The 21,994-nt window shown below is 34.1% G+C and overlaps 1 protein-coding gene across 4 annotated transcripts in view; it reads left to right on the top strand.

Moving 5' to 3' along the window:
• LOC111049062 (serine/threonine-protein kinase BRSK2) overlaps positions 1 to 21,994 on the top strand; it is a 117,755-nt gene that overhangs the window by 16,103 nt on the left and 79,658 nt on the right. For 2 of the 4 annotated variants that reach the window (XM_039441595.1, XM_039441597.1), the window contains exons 2-6: positions 8,067 to 8,161; positions 9,762 to 9,812; positions 15,735 to 15,820; positions 16,100 to 16,240; positions 17,319 to 17,469. In XM_039441595.1, the coding sequence (XP_039297529.1) occupies positions 8,067 to 8,161; positions 9,762 to 9,812; positions 15,735 to 15,820; positions 16,100 to 16,240; positions 17,319 to 17,469 (524 nt within the window). The remainder of the gene's footprint in view (positions 1 to 8,066; positions 8,162 to 9,761; positions 9,813 to 15,734; positions 15,821 to 16,099; positions 16,241 to 17,318; positions 17,470 to 21,994) is intronic. The other 2 variants (XM_039441596.1, XM_039441600.1) reach the window with 1 other exon arrangement.

The following is a 21,994-nucleotide window of genomic DNA, read 5'->3' as shown; positions in this document are numbered from 1 at the left end:
AAAAAATATTATTTATCATTACTTCCTTGAATTGATCTTTTTGAGTTTGTCATTTGCTTGTGATTTTGTTACTTTGTCTTATCGTTTGTAAGTATTGAGATGTGACCTGGTTTCCATAATTTTATTTATTCTAGTGGTTTGAATAAGCTCTTTTTCTTTCTATTGACATGTTTGCTGTACCTAGTTGTTCGAACTCACTGCCGGCGCACAAGTTTTCTTTGCCGGCAGTGCCATTTTGTAAGTTAGAATATTTATTTTATCAATCTGTATTATTTATGGCAAATAAATGAATTTGAATTTGAGTCGAAGCTCTGATGGCTTCATATGAAATTTACTGAGCTAACTATTGTTTGATATTTCTAATTTCCAACCGGACAATTAAAAATGAATTCAGATGAACTCCATCACACACGCCAATTCAAATCAAACATTTATTAATTTGAATCAGCGTATTCCGTGAGATTCTTGAAAATTTCCAAAATTATTCTCTACGGTAGTTATAAGATTTCCTAAGATGTTGAGCATTTTCAATGTGTCCTACATTTTATGTGAGCAACTGGAAAAAATGTTATAATCCTGTTTGTAGGGAATAGGAAAGGTGTGCTAAAAAGTATCCAAAATTACCAAAAACCGAAAGTAGGAGAAAGTAGGAAATAAAAAATAACCTGATGTCCTGCGAACTGAGAAGTTGCACATCACCCATTAACTATAACTGAATCTATTGCCAGAATTTAAAAGTACGCTTCTATTAATTGTTGGCGAATTGGGGAAGAGTGGGCGGAGCTATAAAATGATGAATAATCAAGAGAAAGTAGTAAGCGTTCAAAGGAGTTTCGGCGCCAGTCTACGAACAGTCAGCGGTTCAACACCGGTGCGGTAACATGTAGTCTAGTATTTAATAGTATGTCAGCAACAGTAGAGTCGTTTACTATATTCAATTGAAAAATAGATTTGCTTTCGCTAGAAAAATAGAGCCGGCTGTGAGCAGTGAGTATATCATGTATACATTCTATACTTTCTACATTCATACTTATACTTAATAAATTCTTACATTCTATACTCACTGGCTGTGAGTGGAAGTAGTAAGCGTGTGCGCGCTCGCGTCCGTGCGTTCGCGTCGCCTGCCGCGGTCGGTCACCTCGCGAAAAACGAACCGGCAAAAAAGAACTGCCAAGCCGTCGTCATAATTATGATATAAACCAGAATGAATGAAAAGGAATGGAAACTAGATAAATCTTAGACTGTCTTGGTTTCAGAATTTGAAATGTTGAAGATAACTGCAATTCACTACCACCATCAATCCCCATGAATGGAGGAGATACATCTCCAGAAAAATTCATTCAACCAGACCAGTTTAAAAATCCGCAGAGCAAATACTGTATAATGCTTGAAAAGAAGCTGATAATAGGTTGCGAGTAGCAAAAAAAACAACATGTTTGAAAAGAAACTATAACTTCAAATGAAGCTGCCAGCTGTCAGTTGGAGAGCGCTTAATGTCAACTCGGTCCCTGCAGATTCCAACAATTTGAAAATTGTAGAGTGGTAATTCTGATCAACACCAATCAAGACCAATGGAGAAAATTCAACTAAAAAGTGATTCAGCTGAAAATACATCGCGTAGTACAGATTACTGCACAGATGAGGAGGAACTTGCCAAGGAGTAAGTGAGAGTGAAATTTGAGATCCAAGAAGAGGAAGCTGAATACGTGGCTTACGCCTCCATCAGAAGGAAAACAACCAGCTATAATAAGGGAGAGTCAGTACAGCAACACAAAGTCAAAAAGAGTTCCCCATCGCCATGATGCTCCATCTCGACGCTGAAATAAATACTCTAATGAGAATAGATCCCTCAATTGCTGAGTGGGGAACCCCAGGGGACATGACCCACCAGACCTTCTGAAGTATAAAAGCCTCAACAGCTTGTTCTGTACCCTTTCAATGACCCGAATGATCTAGTTTGAGTGAGGACTCCAAACCATGGATCCATACTTAGAAATGCTTCTTACCAGGGCATAGTAGACACTCAGTATTGCCTTGCTTACAACATTGCTGAAGTCAGCTGCATTTTTCATGATAAACCCCATAAATCTGTTAGCATTGGAAGACACAACGTCAATGTTAGAGGAGAATGTAAGTGAACTATCAAATATGATTCCCAGGTCCTTGCAAGTATCGACTCTGTCAAGAACAAAATCACCAATGCTGTAAGTGTAATCAGAAGGACGTCGTTTTCTAGAGTAGGTGATACATTTACATTTGGAAACATTAATTCTTAACTTTTAACGTTACACCATTCAACAAACGGCGATGGCAGTTTCCGCCACAGTGTGTAAGAGAGACCGCCCAGTGTGTAACCAGCGTTACTATATTGTATCTCCGCTGTGATGCGATCGCGCCATTCACACCACAGAGTCTCAGTAAACTCAAAAAAAAATGTTTAACAATATTTATTGACATTTAAACAAATATTTGACAAATATTTTGGACTCAAAATTGGACAAAAATCGTGAAATGTAGACATAAACTATTTTGGACAATTTTTATCTAAATTTGGGAAAGGAACAGTTTTGGGCTTCAAGCCTGTTGTTCCTTTCCCAATCATTCATAGTTGAGGATGATAGTGTATGTTTCAATGTATAAATAAATTAATAAATAAATAAATGTGGCAATATCCAACTGTAATTGACAGGTATCATCCTGTTGACCAATCTTTCGGAATATCTTCATGTGATCAGCAAAAATAAGACACTTAAACGATAACTGAAGTGGAAGTTCATTGATTAACAACAAGGAAAGGAGGGGTCCCGTCCCAAGTTACTTCCCTGAGGAACCACAGAGGTGCTGTAGTAGTGGATGAGACTCATCCCCTTGACTATATTTGGCCAGTAGAGTAAATATGATCTGAACAAATTGACCAAAGTATCACTGAACCCAACACTAGACAGGCGATACAGCAACACACTATGGCTTACTCGATCGAATGCCTCTGCAAGTCGGTCATAAACCTCACCACCTGAGTCCAACACATCAAATACATCAAAAGCCTCAAGCCGAGAGTAGCTCAGGGTCCTGATACTGATTCTGGAAAAATACCAGCTATCACTATTAAGTATTGCAGCGAGCTCTTGGTGGCCCCCCTCAAGAATCTGCTTGATCTGTCTCTTTGTAAGGGTGTTTTCCCCAGTAAGTAAAAGATCTCCAAGATTATCCCTATTTTCAAATCTGGGAGAGGATTATTGTCCGATCTGTTTACTTCCTGTCTTTTCTAAGATATTTGAAAAAATACTTTATAAGAAGATGTTTTGGCATGTGGTTCCTATGATTTCTGACTGTCAACATTGGTTTTTAAGGAGTAGGTCTGTGCTGACCAATCTCATCGAATTTACAATGTTCGTAGGGGGTGAAATTTTCATTGCTGCAACAAGTGTCAACTCAGCGGTTCCACACCTTCAACAGAGGGGATAAAGATGCGCATTTTTGCTATGTCCACCTACTAACTAGTCCAAATCAAGCTGCAAAGACAAAAATTATGTCACAGACACCCCATTCAAATGTCATTATCAAACGATCAATTGTTGCAGCAATGAAAATTTCACCCCCTACATTGAAGCTGCTATAACAATGAGAGGAAGACTTGGACTAGTGAAATAATACATTATTTTAAAGAGAATTCAATGCTTCACAAACCTACGATGAGTAATCATTTTTAAGATGCATTGTTGGAGAGTTATAAGCCCTGAAAGGGCAAAAAATTGCATAAAAACCTGTTATTTTAACAATTACACACCTTCAAGAGCGGATATCTCGGGAACTATTGGGAACATCACAAAGTTTCACTGAACAAAAAGTGTAGAGAATTTATAAAGCTTCATTTTTGAATTTTTGGTTATGTCGGTTGAACGCCTTGTTCTCAAGATATGAGCGTGGAAGCAAAACGCTGATAAATGAAACTTTTAAATCACCCTCATCCCCTTAGCACATGAGTTAGAAATGGGGACTTTTGATATGTTCTCCTCCTAACTAGTCTCAACAATGCTGCAAAGTCAAACATTTTGTTTAAAACATTCCCTCCAAGTTCCTTCATCAATTGGTCTATTGTTGCAATAATGGAGATTTCACACTCAACACTAAAGCTGCTGCAAAAGGTGTAGGGAAATTCGTAAAGTGTAAAATTATACATCAAATTGAAGAGAATTCAATACTCTAGAAGCTCATAATCAATATGGATATTTTCCATAGATTTTTAAAAAGTTATGAGAGCAAAAATAGAAAAAAATTGGTGGCAAACGTGTTTTTTCAAGAATGTCGCACCTTCAAGAGCAAATATCTCGAAAACTAGTGGAGATATAAAAAAAGTTGTAGAATGAATATTGTAGGAAATAATGTAAATAATTGACAGTCAAGTCCTTAAGATACATAGTTTTTGAGTTTTTTGCGAAAACCCCAAAAATGGTTCCTTTAAACCACCCCTACCCCCTTAGCACAGAGGTTAGAGGTGGGGACTTTTGATATGTTTACCTCCTCACTACCCTAAACAGAACTGCTGGGTCAAAAATTGTCTTCACAACTTTTCCCTCTATAACCTTTCCTTGACTGGACTAAAAGTGTTTACTCTCGAAGATATTCCTCATCTTCACTATTTAATGAAATTAGAGTACCCTGTGAAAATATACCTAATGGACTTACTCATTAATGCTTATAAACATTTTGTTTCAATTTCTACACCATCTCTACATTCTCATAACACAATATATGCAGCCACAGTTTGGATCAGAACTGACCCGCTGTCGAAATCCTTCTTGACAACAAATTGTTTTTTCTTCTTAGTCCATTTAAATTATCGTAATTACTAGAGATTATTTTCTCAAAATAGCATTCTCAGCTGTAATTCTTGCAATTTAAAAAAAAAAGAGTGAGGAGGAGGCTGTGGCTCTGGTGTTGGCGGGCGGCGGACTCACCTGACTGCAAATTAACTTCTACTGACCCTATGTCAATACAGACCGACCCTATACGATACGGACTGACGCTATACAATACAGAATGACTTTATAAGATAATAAAAATGACAATCATCTGAATGAAGTTATCCTCATAAATAGACTTCATTTTGGCTCTCTTTCTCCTTTCCCTTAATGAAAATGTACTATAGTCTGTACAAATTTACTTCAGACTTAATATGCAGTGCAGAGAAGTAGAGGGAGATCAGCCAATTACAGTGACTAATGGAGTCATAGGTAGAAGTACAGGTGCCAATTTGTCAGTCGTCTGACCACTTTCAGACAGGAAACTTCGCATGTGTAGCATGAGCACATGAACAGTCACTAGAAGTTGGAGAACGCTGGCCGCTTCAAAACGGCAACATCGCGCCTCTGTATCTCTCCCGCTGCATACTTTCTCTGCTGCAGATTTCCATCCCAAGTCTGAAGTAATTATGCACAGAGTATACCTTGAAATTCCCAACTCTAGTACACGCACTGGCCACATTTACGATTCAAGTAGTAATTTCAGTAAATTTAAATGAAATGAAGTACTTTATTATTTGTATTCTATGTTATATATAATTTATCATTGTATTTTTCGAATAAAGAATATTTTTATTTGATTTGAGTGGTTCCAATCGAAATCTCAAAGTATTGTTGTTTTTTGTTACTTCTACTTCCTGAAAGTGGATATGCTAAGATAAAAGAGGTCCCTGATGAGATTGGATGAATATGCATCAATAAAATGATACCGTTCATTGGATAATATGAGTAGATATAGTTATAAAATGTAATATAAAAATAAATAATGAGTATGATATAAAATATAAGTAATTGCATAATATGAGTTTGATTATATTTATATAACTAGCAGGTAACCCGAGCTCCGCAAGGGTCTATTTTCAAACTTGACAACTGAAAACTTTATGTAATGAAATCTTGAAGAATTGAAAATAGGCCTATAACAATCCTTGTTTAATTAATAATTTACATGCAAAATTTTCAGCAATAAAAAAAATCTCAAGTAAATCAGCCCAGTAGTTCAGACGTGATGATGCGTCGAACATAATTTTCCTATCCCGTACTTGTATAAACCAGTTCTTTCCTTTATTATAATATTTTGGTGTGTACCCTATACGTGCATAATAAAGAATGTGGAAAGAACATATTGAAATGATGCTTATAAAACCAGTTGTTAAAATTCATAATAAGAGTTTATTCATAATTATATTTGAAATATTCATAATATTTTCTTATTCCTCTATTAACAATTGTCTCATTTCTAGCTTTCCATGACCATTGAAGAATGAAAATAAATTTTCTCAATTCAGTTTTACTAAAATCGTATTGATTTCTAAATTCGGGACTTTCTCGTTAATAATCTCTTTGTGAGTACCTACTGTTCATGTTCTAAACTTCAATAACAAAACCTATAAATGCGCTAGAATTGAGCTGTGAATATTAGTAACTTACTGCAAGTGTAATATTGCTGATAACAAAATATCAGTTTATGAAAAGATAGTAGAAAAGTGGAATAATGACAATCTATGAGACAATACTAAAGATCTTTGGGAATATAAACTATTAATAATCATTTAACTTGGTTGCAAAATTTTACATTAAATAATTATTTGATGAAATCCAAGTTCAATCGTAATGAAAACAACTTCCTTCAAGAAATAATCTATTATAATACGTTTCAAGGAAAAAATTAAGAATGAAAAAATTGGAAGTATCCAGATTCGCTCCGAGTACTGTAGCCTAATATCCGCTCCAAAGCCGAGTGCTCTACCACTAACACTACTACGGCTCCGCTGAAAATTGAGTGTCTTGTAACAACGTTATAACCTACATCGATTATCCTTAATAGCTCTGATTTTGCTACTCTACGTATCTCTTTTCAGATAAGGATGAAAATAAAAATGGTATATTTCATTTCCAAAAAAATTCTGTCTAAGAAATATAAATAAATTGCAGAAAATGCAATTCAATTTAGGAATTTATATGCGAGACAGTATTGTATGTTGGCTAATGAGCTACGGTATGTTATTGTATTGATTTCATTTAAAATCAAAACTTTTAAATACTTTTATAACATAACTCACCGCTCGAGACAAGAATAGCTTTTCGAAATTTTGAAAGATTGAGAATCAATAGGTTGTTATTTAAAATTTAACACTTACAGTTATTATTATCACAATCACTATAATAGGCTGCCAGCATTTGTATCGAAACATGAGCTTCCTGTATCGAAATCCATATCGCTATAGCTACCAGCGTATCAATTTCTCTATGAGCTTCCTTTACACAAACACATTCTAGAACAATGTATGCCGTATGAATAATGAAATTTCATGTCCAATGAATGAAATTTGAACATTAATTCTGAAAAATCTAAAAGGAAAATTGAAATTTGGTCTTCGAGGTGCATGAGATCAATATTTTTAGAATCTATGTGCAAAATTTGGTGATCTGAATCATTCCCGTTTTTCGGTATGCAATCCAAAAGTTGGCATGTTTTGATGCGAACAAACACAACCCTACTCTCTCTTATTACAATATAAATTGATTTTATTCCGCCGTCTCTTTATAAATCATTGCTGCTCTTATTAGAACTTTTTTATTCTTTTATACTTTTCATACTTGCTCCATCATTGCTGCTTTTATTAGTACTTTTTTATTATTTTTATACTTTTCATACTTTTTTATTCTCTCCACTTGATATTCAAAAATCTTCAATTACTTTTTATTCATATTTATTGATATAAACTCAACTCAAGCTTACGTACAGGCAATGTTTTTCGATTGAAGCTTTCCCTATTTAATAGATACTTGAGTGTTCAATCCTTATACCTAGGACATTAACAATGATATTATAATTATATAAGTGCAAATTAAGTTATGAATAATGCATCATTTTGAATATTGATATTTTTTTGTATATTTATGGAAAAAATAATTATTTGATTTTTTCATTCTATTGGTATATTTTGGGCTTTCTTCATTTTGAAACCACTAAGTTCCTAAAGTGGTAGATAAGTTTGCCACTGTAAAATAACCCTTCAAGATTGCATCACTCTGTTCTAGGTCTTGTGAAGCTGGGAGTTCATTGTGTGTCAGCGAAAAAGGTGGCCATCAAGATCATTAATCGCGAAAAACTCAGTGAATCTGTACTCCTCAAGGTGAGTTGCTTCTCAACATTTACAAGTAATGTATTGTAATCTTTTTTATTCTCCATTTTAAGTGAATTAAGTAAATCTGAAATCCAAGCAAAAACTATAATCATGAATCACACACACACACACACACACACACACCACACACCACACACACACACACACCACACCACACACACACCACACACACACACACACACACACCACACACACACACCACACACACACACACACACACACACCCACACACACACACACACACACCACACACACACCACACACCACACACACACACACACACACACCACACCACACACACACAACACACACACACACCACACACACACACACCACACACACACACACACACACACACACCACACACACACACACACACACACACACACACACCACACACACACACCACAACACACACACACACACACACACCACACACACACACACACACACACACCACACACACACACACACACACACACACACACACACACACAACACACACACACACACACACAACACAACACACACACAACACACCACACACACACACACACACAACACACACACACACACACACACACCACACCACACACACACACACACACACACACACACACACAAACATACTCAATCGTAGGATTGTGGCAACGGAACACAATAGTTCGGCTTATAATAATTAACTTGTGATGTATAGTAAGTTATACAAGATGCAATGTAATGTGACTCATTTTTAAACATATAATATTCGTTTTATATGATAATTAGCTTATTTTTCTTAATCTTTGACCTTGACCTTGAAGGCTGAGCCTCAATTTTAAATGAATTTCTTCTCTGCTGGGCAGAGATAGAATATCATCAGTTATTATGGGATTGTTCACACATTCGCAGTCTGACAATGTGTCAAAACTCTTTTAAGAGCCAATGGTATTATCTTTCTGGACGGCGGGAAAGCAAGGATTTGGTATAAGAACTCTGAACATCTAAGCAAAAATAAAGGCAATAGGCTAATTGTATTCCATGATTCCGTCTTGTCTTTTCCATAATCACGGCAAACCTCAGCCCTCGATAGTTCCTTTCATGTCCCAGTCTTTATTTGAATACTTTCTAAAACAAAATACAGATGTGTTTTTTATAATTCAGTGAATGAATGAGAACCTTACAGATGACAATGTTTCAAATTAAGTCACATTCTCTTGAAACAGAAAGAGACTAGTTTTGGTTGTAAAAATATAACACTTTTAGTTGATCTGAAACTGAAGTTATCGCTATTATTATAGACTAGACCAGTTCTTTTTAATAAAATTTATTTCAAAAACTTAAAACCACAGACTTGTATCAGACCAATCATATCCGTAAATCATTTCAATAAATATATTTTTACTGCATGTACACTTTCCCTCTCCCGATTTTTATTAAATTTATATTCATGGAAATCATGTCATATTATTATTCTGCGAAAACTTATTCATAGTTTAGTCCTGCAAAAAAATTCTCTCATATTATTCTCTGTAGAAAATTTGTTGTTACAAATCTATCAAACTCAAAGAAACGTGTACCCATTACCCATTTTCATTATGGTTTTCAGGATGCATTAGGGAAGAATGCTATGGGATTACGACATCCCCCCATTTTTTACGTACGTTGATGTATCAGTATTATTGTTTCTCTAATTAACACGAGTTTGAGTTGAATTACTTTCCTCCTAAAAGTGCATAATTATCCACGTTTGTTGAAATTATTAATGGGCTTGATTAATAGCAGATATTGAGTTGTCACTTTATTGTGTGATTTTTATATTAAACATTTATCATTTCAAAACAATTCATCGTTCAACAGTTTTTTTCAGAAATAAATTGAAATTATCGCTTGATTGTGAAGCTTATGCTTCGCTGCATCAAGCGCGAATCTTGATGTGGGAGTGAATTGAAATTATCAGCTAATTCAAAGTAACTGATCCCAGTTGGTGCAGTCTGGCATGAGTGAACGTAGTTTGTGATGGGTAAAGAGTTCAGCATGATTTGTGAACCCATTTTTAGCTTTGTCAATAATTAAATGGTTGAGTAATAAAGTGTTTGAATGAACCTTTATGCAATAATTGAAAGGGTCCGGAAATGATACCACATTTATCTCAAAACACAATTACCTCAAAAATAAGAAAGAAACAGAAAACCTGCATTGATTGATGAATCATTCATTAAATCATGCATCTGTAATAACATCCGCCATTCTTGACACATTGGCGTATTTCCCGAAAGTTCTCTAAATTTTTTTGTTTTATTTTCCTAAAAAGCCCCCAAGGTTCATCATCTTGTAATTTTTCTTCAAAGACATTCAAGTAAAAACTCTTAGAGGCCATCATCTAGGAAGTGGCAGTCATTCCAATAGAAATTACTCCCAAAACTATGTAAACGTCCTGGAAGTACTACTTCAATGTTTCAAAAATGGAGGACGTCAACTATCATATTATATATTTAAAAAAACGTAATAATGCAGAATACTTTTGTATCAACAATATCAAATGTACAGGATGACCACGAGAAACATTTACATTTTAGAATTAAAAAAGAATATTAATTTTTGAAGATACTATTTATTCAACTTGAGTATAAATGCCATTCACTTTTCATAGAGAAAATTGAAGTCCTTCTTCCCTGAGGCAATTTTCTAATCTGTCCAGGAAGCTCTTCCACACTCGTTCCGGTGATCTACGTCAGCTCAGTAAGTATCGCCGCTTTCAAGTAATCTAAAGTGATTTTCATTTGTGGGAACATTTGAAAAAGCCATCAACATAAACTCTACATAAACACCATACTTTAGATGACTTGAAAGCGGCGATACGTACTGAGGTGGCGTTAATCACTGAGGATACACTGGAGAGCGAGTGTGGAAGAGCTTTCTGAACAGAATAGAAAATTGCCTCAGGTAAGAAGGACTTCACCTTCATCACATAAAATTCTCTACGTGAAGTACATGGCAAATAATTCACTCAAGTTGAATAAATAGCATAATTAAAAATTAATATTGTCTTTTCATTCCCAAAATGTAAATGTTTCTTTGGTCATTGTATTATCAGTATTAATAATAACGTTAAGTTTCCTGTAACCTTCTTATTTGAGTTGTAACTACCTGTTTAAAATTAGTTAGGCTTTATTGCCGTAATTTGTATATCTAACTAGAATGTTCTACTATCCATACTTGAATGGTGAATAACCCCTTAAAAAATGTGTTTTTAAAACAAAGTCTAATATTTTTCATTAGTGCATGGCCTTATGATTTGATATTTTAAGGGGCAAGGTAGGCAACTTGCCGTACAGTTACTGCCACATTTAACGTACTAATAATAACATGAATGCCGTGTTCAACATAATACTGACAGTGAAACTTGCTATAGTTCTAATTACTAGTGATAAAAATATTATAATTATTATACAGATTAGTACAGTATTAATACAGAAAATCGTTCAGGGAAGTCTCAATTAATCTTTAAAAGTTAATAATCAATGATATTGAAATTGAAAATTCAAATTAGTGAAGTTTATACGGTTATATAGATAAAATTATTATGGTTATATGATTTTTGTGAATTTTTTTCTTTTATTTTTGCTGAGGTTGATGCCCACATGAGCTCTAGGCTCGTGCGTGGGTAATGAGAGATGAGTGAACCTACAGTTTTGTAAGTGGGTTCCGAACAACCGGGAAACGATTTTCAACTCATGAATCATATTCAAAGGAGTTGAGTCAAGTGGTTACCCTTCCAACAGGATTAGCATTAACTTAACTTACCTAAGCGATAGGTAAATAAATTTTGCAACTGTAAACCACATTATAGATTTTGAAACTCTCCTGAAACCGTAACTCCTCTTATATCTCATCATTCTATTTCACGCACTCTTTTCCTGGTGCTTATAAGGACATCACTCATAGCAAAAAAAGTAAATCTCATCAAATTGTTCTACTATTCTAACTGTTCTAATTCCTATTTGTTCCACTGAAACATAGATAATAAATTATTCGCAACTAGATTTTTAATGCAGGGCGATAAAAAAGGATCCAAATTTGGTTTTTGCTTAAAATTTCATGATTTATTCATTTAGATTTGTGAAACTATTCGATCAACTTGGATATGGAGATTGACAAATGCAAATTATATTATTAATGGTATCTTTTCTTTCGAAATCTGGAAAAAGTACTCAAATTGTATAAAAATGACTTGACGACCTAAAAATGTTCACAACCACTAAATGTATTGAGATATTAGTTTCGGTTGATTCACCATCATCAATCTCCAGTAAACTGAAAGTTTAAACATTGAGCAGGTGTGAATGAAGCCATATGATTGGCCGAACACGGTCGAGCTATGTCATTGGCCGATACAAGACGCTTACAGTATTCAAAATTTAGTCGTGAGGTATCGTCACACAGGAATATATGTGTGAGAATGACACATACCACTTAATTCCAATCAGTAATAACTCAACTCCCATTGGCTTTTGTCAAGATGACGAAATTGCTATTCTCAGATTGGTTAGCTTGTAAGTGGTAAAGTTATCACACGATTTTTCACGTCCATTCCGACATGCAGTCACGTACTTAATAATGTAAGAAATACTGATTGTATGATGAATCTTTAGTGGAATAATAGTGAGTGTATAAATCGCAGTTCGGAATGGATCAAGAAAATTTATCATCTTGATTCTATCTCACTCATTACCATCGGCTGTAGTCACTATGTACGGCAAAGTCACTGATGCTCTTTCAATGTTTAACTAGCGATTTATTACATTCTGTCATACTTAATTACCAATTTTTATCATGAAAAATCGCCGCTCTCTCATTGGTTAGTTTGTAATTGTTGATAATTATTTTCTGTCACTCAACTCATTGGCTATGACATCGCTACTTTCTAAATGGTTGAATTGTGATTGTATACTCTTAAATTAAATTCAATTTATTCTCGTAATGTATCAATAAATTCAAAAATCGCATCCGTAACCTGAAACTGTAAATCTTGATCACTGAGCAATGATCTCGAGCTTTTTCCTTTTCTCTCAATACATCAAAATTATTGTATTTTTTCTTTGAGGCTACTCTTAATATAGATAGAAATACAAATCTCAGTACCCTTTTAAATTGATGGCGTTAATGTCCGAAACATGTTGTGATAGAATAATGGGTAGGCCTACTGAAATTTTTATTTCTATTTATATCAAAATTATTCTTCATAAGGGGAAAGCTATTCTTATAAAATCATGCATCTTATAGGTTAAACTCTTTATTATTAATAATTCATTATTGCTCTCTTTATACTATTAATTGAAAAATTCTATTCTCTTACAATTCTACTATCAGATATCATTACAACAATTTATTGTAAAATATTTTTCTAATTCTTGTTCTATATCACTTACTTGTAAGCTTAATGAACTTTTAAAGCAGAATTGATCGAAAATCACGTTAATTATCCGAGAATTGCTCATAAAAAACTATGACTGTATTCTCGAATTTTAAAATCAAGGTAATCGGTAATAACATAATTTATATCATTGTAACAACACCATTATAAAAATACATTGTTCAACGTCTTGGTTCTCAAGTTTGTATAAATAAAAGTATTCTATATTATTCTATCGAAAATTCTACTTGCATTTTTCAATGTTGTTGATTACGAGTTGATTATATTTTCGATGTTAAATTTGAGTTATGTAAGTTCTAAGATTTGCAAGTTCAAATCTATTCACGGATGTATATATTTCTATTGAACTTAACCGCGGCTGAATGGCATCATATAAAAAACAATGCCACGAGAAAATATGAGGCAATTAGACGTCATTCATTCGCGGTTAATTTTAACAACAGTACGTGAAGACAGGCGTCTTCTTAGTGTTATCGATCGCAATAATTTGTGAAATTCGGTTGCAATCGTGTTGTTTGGTTAGCTAGGCTGAGACATTGCTCGGCTGCCAAGGAAGGATTCCTGGCAAGACTTCAAGCCAGTAGTAAGGTTTTATCAGTTGCAATTGAATTGGGATTCGAAGCCAACTAGCCTAATGTGTCGGCACTGATCTAGGTCAAATACACCGATGCAATGCTTTTCTCAGCCCTTGTTATGTAGGCCTTGTCTCACTTCAATCGTCATTCCTTTTATTACTGTTGTGCGAAACTCCTGTCTCGATTATTCACCACAGAGATCTCTGAAAGAAAAATCGCTTTTGTACTTGGTTGTTTAATGATGCAATTTTCAACTTTATAACTGAGATAATATGATGTATAATTGACTTCTGATTATAAAATACTATTTCTCATGAACCCTTCTATACTACACTTGTATACTCGTACACCCCAAGACTCGTTCTAAAGTATTGCAGCACACCAAATGTAGAAAATGTTTGGATTAGAATTACTTTTCGCAATGAATGATTTCAATATCTTTACAATATTTTTATATTTTTTCACCTTTCATTTCATTAAACTGAAATATTCTTTTAGTTACGTATGAAATTAATAATACACACATTCCCTGGTTACTTTTGGGAAGTTTCTGTTACGAAATATATATTATTCATCCTATCTTTATTCACTCATAGACTATATTGGTCATTTTTATCCATTTACTTATAAAAATAAGAGAAATATCAACAAACGGGTTTCTATACTCGTATTTTTTACCAATTTGCTGTAGATATTCTTCCTTGCTCCTGCAAAATATTTATAGCATTTGAACATTTCAATAACTCTTTATTTCTGAAATTAATCTGTAGAAAACTATGGATAACGGCGGTTTTTACCTCAATTGAAACATTGATATATCTGGAAATGTTACCCTTGAATTGCAGTCTTTCTCTCCATGATCTAATTTGGTGAATAATTAATTCTGATCGTTCAATAACTGAATTCGTGATCTGATAATAATAATTGATCACCTTTACACTATTCATCTCAGCTACGAAACTGCTTCATGATCTTTGTAACTTGCTATCTAAACAGTTTCTGAATAAAACCTCCCGAATTTTAAATAATAGTAACAAAAAATAACGTTTTAGAAATTCAGAACTCTTATTGATGAACACTCAATACTATTCCATTTTACTTTATTTCCATTGGAAGATGTGTTTTCCTCATGACGAATAATATTTAAGGATTATGATTCGCCTTCTTAAAATCACATTCTGATTTGCTTGGGTTACATTTGAATACTATACAAACATGGTTTCACATATCTGCAAAGACTTGAGGAGGCCTTCACCCAGAAAGTGGCAGACATTCCAAAAAAGATTACTTTCGTGAAGATTAAGAAAAACGTCCAGGGAAACAACGCTGAACGTCATTTAACAGTGATATAATTTTTCATAATTTTAATTATCAAGTGTTCATCGATAAAGTATGTTCTCTGTATCGTTTGTTTTTTGTAACCATATTTTAAAATAAGGAAAGTTTTATTGCCGGTCTATATTTCAATCCCATGGTAGTTTTACTATTGACTTATCATGTTATAATCTTGGGTGACGGAAGCAATTGTGAAAGGAGAAAAAATGAAGTATTAATATTTTTTATTTTTCAGGTGGAGAGAGAAATTGCAATAATGAAGCTAATCGATCATCCCCATGTTCTTGGATTGTCAGACGTTTATGAAAATAAAAAATATCTGTGAGTATACTTTTCCTGTATTGTAATTCTATTACTGTATTTTGATTATAATTGAATTTTCAAATACGGTAATTCTATTTTGTATTTTCAATTTCAGTTATTCTATAATTATTATTCAATACATCTATAAAATGTATCTTGATAACGATATAAACTCATATAATTTGTTTGATACAGGAGCATCTTGAATCGAGGAATATTGCAATCGAAAAAATCATTGATTTTCTTTGAAAATTTTTAGAAAATACACTTCATTTTACAGCGGTGACTTTTTTTCAGATACCTTGTACTGGAACATGTCTCTGGAGGTGAACTTTTTGATTATCTTGTAAAGAAAGGTAGATTAACACCAAAAGAAGCTCGACGGTTTTTTAGACAAATTATATCAGCCTTGGATTTTTGCCATAGCCATTCTATATGGTGAGTTCAACCTCGATATAATTGTTGATGGATTATTTTTTCAATTAGTTATTTCTTGTAAATTAAGCTCAAACTGTTTCACGTTTCATGATTAAAGGATGCTTGTATTGTTAATTAAAAAAAAAAAACATTCTCCAGTGAAATTTCTTATCTATCAACTGTTTTGCTTGCATTGTATTATTGAAGTATGTTTTCAACTTGGGAAGTAAAGTAGAGAAAATTAAAGTTAAGTAAAGTAAAGTAAAGATTTTTATCAAATGTAGGTATATGTAGCGAATTTCAGTTACATATCAATGATTACTGAATATTAATTTACTGTAATTTTCTCCATTAGAAGGAATTATCTTGTCACTGCTTGACTTTGATTTATAAATAATCACTATTTTTACTTAAATATCAATAATATTAATTAATTATGTTTCTGGCAATTTATTATTGGAGTAATAATCATGAGCAGATACATAATAACTGGCGGTCAGATCAACCAATAATACTGGTTTGCGTTATAAACCAATTGAGGCATATGTTACATTTTTGTTAAAAAATTTAATTTATTTTCATATGAAATGATAATTGTTGAGTCACATACCTAACTTTCAGTTCATTTATTGAAACTTATCTAGTTGATTGAAATAGTCGTACATTTATTGAAACTTCAATACAATTGATTAATCGTACCTATATATTGAAATATTTTAGTTATCATCTCACATCATTTAAAATTCTTCAAATTATTTTATCATCCTTGGAATGCTCACCGCATTAATTATTTACTATTCATCTGTGTATTCTCTAATTGACAATAAATACAAGGTTTATAATAAATAGAACATAGAAATTTGACGTTTTGTCCCTTCATGCAGATGTGAACAGAATTTCCAATGAACTTGATTATTTCAATTCATCTACATCAAAATTTGTTACTAATAGCATTTCCAATTTTTATTTTTGAATCAAAGGGACGTTTTAGAATTCCCTGCTTTGAAAACTTATACGGATCATTATTGAATGGATCATGATGTATTGATTGTTGATAGTTGAACATTTGAAACTATAATTACTTCCAATATTTTTCCAGTCACAGAGACTTGAAGCCGGAAAACCTTCTACTTGATGAGAAGAACAACATAAAAATAGCTGATTTCGGTATGGCTTCCTTACAACCTGGAGGCAGTATGTTAGAGACAAGCTGTGGGTCCCCTCACTATGCATGTCCAGAAGTTATTAGGGTAAGTTACTCACTATAGGATGCCGTTAGTTACTTCCTTATTTCTCTATTACCTATCTACTCCACTAATACAATTTTCATAAAGAAATAGTGAAATCTTCAAGATAATGGAATCATCAATGCTATCTACAAATCGCTTTTGGAACTAAATCGTACGCTTTGGAAGAAATCGTAATGTATTATTGTTTAAAACATTTTTATTTTATTTAAATACTTTATTCCTGCTGTAGCATCTCAAATCGAAAGAGAATTACTATTTGCCATGTGCTGATTCCGGGTCAGTTGATTCCGGAAGCTTATTGATGTTTCTTGGTGCAACCTAGCATAATTGTTCCAGCAGAACTACTTATTTAAATTACAATAAACGCTCTTTCTAATATTCTATATTTTAATGTCAGCTGAACACAAATCCAATTGCATTGAACCACACTGAAATAACGTCATCACATTGCATGTCAGATTCAATCATTGGTTCCGTTAGATTATACAATTTTAAGACAGTTAGATTTTATTGTATTCTCATGCAGTTAGACATATTTATTGAATCGAAGTTTGTTTTTTTATTGAAAAATGAACAAGGCCTATCATTGTTTTTTTCAATTCCCATGAATATTACAGTGAATAGTGATTATTTATCACGTGTATCATTAAAGCTTAATGTCCTTAGGAAAAGAATATTGTTATATTGTTATTTATACTCTTATTAAACTTTTCTGATTGCTAGAAGTTGGCATTATTCAATCTGGAACTCTTTTATATTACATCATCCGCACAGAATGGATTTCTATAGTAAATACTATACTATTAACATAAATGAATAAATAAATATAATTTTATTGCCGTTCAACATTACAATAGTAATTTAAAGGATAACGTAAGAAATTATAGTTTAGTAAACATAGTCAATCTATATAACATGAAGGGTTAAAGTAGAAAACACCAGTCAAAATAAAATACAAGTAAAATATTACATAGATAAGTAAGCCTGAATACTAGAAAAAACTCATCTTAAAGAATAATATGTTGAAATTCGAAAAATTCTTTGACAGTATAAAATTGATTTTTAATTAACCCGCTGTGTAGCCTTTTTCTAAATTATTGAAATGAAGCTTCTATCCTCTCATAAATGTGACATTATATAATAGGTAGTATTCCTAGTCATGGAAAAGCCTTTAACTTCTCAACAACAAGGAAGTTAATAGACCAAATCGTTTGCTCCCTCAGGAAAATTTTTGTCTACAGTTATGAATGTTCCTTTTAAAATTGCACTCTAATAACGAAATACATAAAATAACAATTGACATCATTATAACAATTACATAGATAACACATGAATCGAAAGGTTTTCTACAAAATATTCAATTCAATCAAATCCCTTTATTCCAATATAAAACACTGTACAAAATAAAATAGAATAGTCGTGGAATAATTATTTCCCCACATGGACTGCTGATCCGTGCGCGGGGAAAGAGCACCTAATCTATACAGGTAACACTAGTGTAAAAACTACAATCAATAACTTATATTAATTCAAGTTTAGCCTATAAAAAAATATGTTAAATCCTGTATGAATGTATAAATACAAACTGTATCAACGACGATTCACACAGCACAAGTACCCGACTCAGAATACTTCATCTTCTGGTGAGCTATCTGAACTAACGATTTAACAACATTAAATAGGAAGTAGAATATAAAAGCAGAATATAAATAATAATAATTATAATAAATAAAAGAAACTCAGGTGAGGCATGAAGGGCTTGAAACATAAAATCACAATCTAGTGAGGTTTGTGGATTAATATGTGTCAATTGCTTTGTGTCACCTATATGGCGATTCCAGCAACGCCGCGGCGGCCACCCGGCCGATTGAGCGGAGCCAAAAACCTACTCTCTTTTTCTAGGCAGCAGCACAAAGTTCTTCTGCATCTATGATTGTTTGTGGGAGGTTTCGATAAATCAATTGGGCAAGTAGAAAGGGGTTACTGTTCAGTGACGTCAAGGTTGATCTGGGAAAGTTATATCCGTAATTTATTCGGTGTCTGGTTTGATAATCATGTTGTAAGTTTGTAAAGATATTAGTTTTATTTGTTTTTTCAAATGTGAGGATGGATTTCAAGTAAAGCTGGCGGATATCCAGGACCTGGAAATCGGTAAAGAGCTGGTCTGACGAATATCTGACTGGTTTCTTTAGAATAATTTTTATAAGCGCTCTTTGCGTGACAGCCAGAGGCTCAAGTACAGCGGCCGAGGCACCGCCTCACGCCACTACACCATATTGAAGCAGCGACTGAACATACGCAAAATACACACTCCTGCACTGATCCGCAGCCAGCAACCATGCAAGCTGTGAGAAGGCATACAATAATTTTCTCAATTTCCGTTTAACATTGACAATGTGTGGGGGCCAACTCATTTTGTGATAAATTGTTATTCCCAAGTAGCAATACTGCTCCACACGCTCAACCTCGTCACAGCCGCAGGCGACCGACCGCAGATCACCACAGGAGTGTATTGCAAGCCTTCTCAGCCCAGAATCGTCATCTTGTCTAAAGTATATAGGCAGAGACTTGGTTTTTCCGACATTCAAGGATAGGTTGTTCTGGTCAAACCACCTCATAGACTTCGTCCCAAGAACTTCCAGACGACACTAAAACATTGTCATCGGCGAATAACAATAGTTTCCCTTTAATATTTACTTTAGTTATGTTATTGATATAGATAGAGAATAGTAGGGGGCCTAGGGTACTACCCTGAACCACACCATACTCGATGCTTTTTGGATCACTCTGTGTACCGTTGATGGACACAAACTGCGACCTGTTTTCCAAGTAACTAATGAACCAGTCCAGGGATTCAATGCCGGCGTGCTGGAGTTTCACTATCAATTTATGTTCATCAATAGAATCGAATGCTTTTGCCAGTTCGAGGAATGTGACAATCACCCGCGTTTTTTGTTGCCCATTTCTCCACTTATGTATCTTATTAATTCGAAAAGCACGTGGGAAGTACCCCTGTTTTGTCTTAAGCCAAATTAAGAATTGGAAATTATTTTCTCATGCTCAAGGTAATTTGTGAGTTGTATTTTTTTTCAATTATTTTTGATACCGTGCAAAGTATAGGAATTGGCCTAAAGTTTGAGGTAACATTTTTTGTCCAGACTTAAATATTATAGGAACAACTTTGGCAATTTTAAAAACATTCGGAAATCTACCTGTTGTAAAACTAAGATTAATTATGTGTAGCAGAGGTAATTGTAGTGTTTTAATGCTTTTTTTAATTAACTTGGTCGGTATTCCATCCCATCCCGGAGCCGAGCCGCCTCTCATACTGACCACTACCGCGATAAGCTCGTTGTGGGTGACGGGACAAAGAGCAAAGACAGCGTCCGTCGCATGGTCGGCGTCGTCCACCTCGAGTGGACCAGTCGGCTGCAGTGCCCCGGCCAACCGCCAGCCAACCGAGACAAAGTATTCTTTGAAGGCATTACCTATTTGTTTAATTTCAGCGGGAGAGGCCTCGCCGCCGTGCTCACAGTACGCCTGCAGCGTAAATTTTGGCTTGCCCGTGGATCGATCAGAAACCTCATTAATAACATTCCAGAATTTCCTAGAGTCTCCCCCAGCTTCACTTAATTTATTCTTATAATAGTTGTATTTAGAACGCTTAATAGCTGCCTTAAGTGTATTTCGGAATCGAATAAATTTTTGTCTGAGTTGATTATTGTATGGATTTCTCCTGACCTCTTTACTCAACTTGTCACGACGACGCATCGATTGCAGGAGTCCAGAGGTTATCCATGGTTTATTTTTTTTCGTTTTAGTACAAAATCTTTCGGATGTTATGAACTGCTCCAAATTTTTCTGTAGGATCTCATTGAAACTCTCAGCAGCCTCATCAACATCAGCCGCCTCGACCACCCGTCTCCAACTCTCCACTTTCAAGGCTTCATCAATTCCGGACCAGTTAATAATCTTGGAATATTGGATGTCACTATTTCTACTCGGTTCTATTAACAAATTATTCTCTACTTCTAACCCAATTACGAAATGATCAGCTATGCTCGTTTGAAGAATAAAAGAACATGCATTGAAATGGAACGGCAATTTGATAGCCGTTCAGTGTTGAGTTATCTCTTGAACCGGTCGGATGCTCTTACTATCGCTCTAGCAAACGTGCCGACTCCGGTTTCTCAAAGCGTCGAGTTGTTCTAACCTAAACGTTTATTTACTTCATTTCTAAAACGAGTTTGTAAGTCTATTTTAATCAACCATGGATAGTGAGTGTTTCAAATGCAAAATCCATTTCACCATCATCAAAGAAATCATTGAGTGCTCGGAGTGTAAGAACGTCTACCATCCAACTTGTTCAAAACTACGCACCATTGATAACTTCAAAAAACTTGGAGCACGTAAGGCAACATGGAGGTGTGATTTATGTAAGTGTGAGTCTCAAAGCGAAAAAAACTCTGAGTGTGATCAACGAGACAATTTAGACTCTTTAAAAGAGTTTTTTACTGAATTTATT

Source organism: Nilaparvata lugens, chromosome X (genome assembly GCF_014356525.2).
Source record: "Nilaparvata lugens isolate BPH chromosome X, ASM1435652v1, whole genome shotgun sequence".
Taxonomy (NCBI): Eukaryota; Metazoa; Arthropoda; class Insecta; order Hemiptera; family Delphacidae; genus Nilaparvata; species Nilaparvata lugens.
The sequence above is the reverse complement of the archived record's forward strand: the minus strand, read 5'-3'. Positions and strand labels throughout refer to the sequence as shown.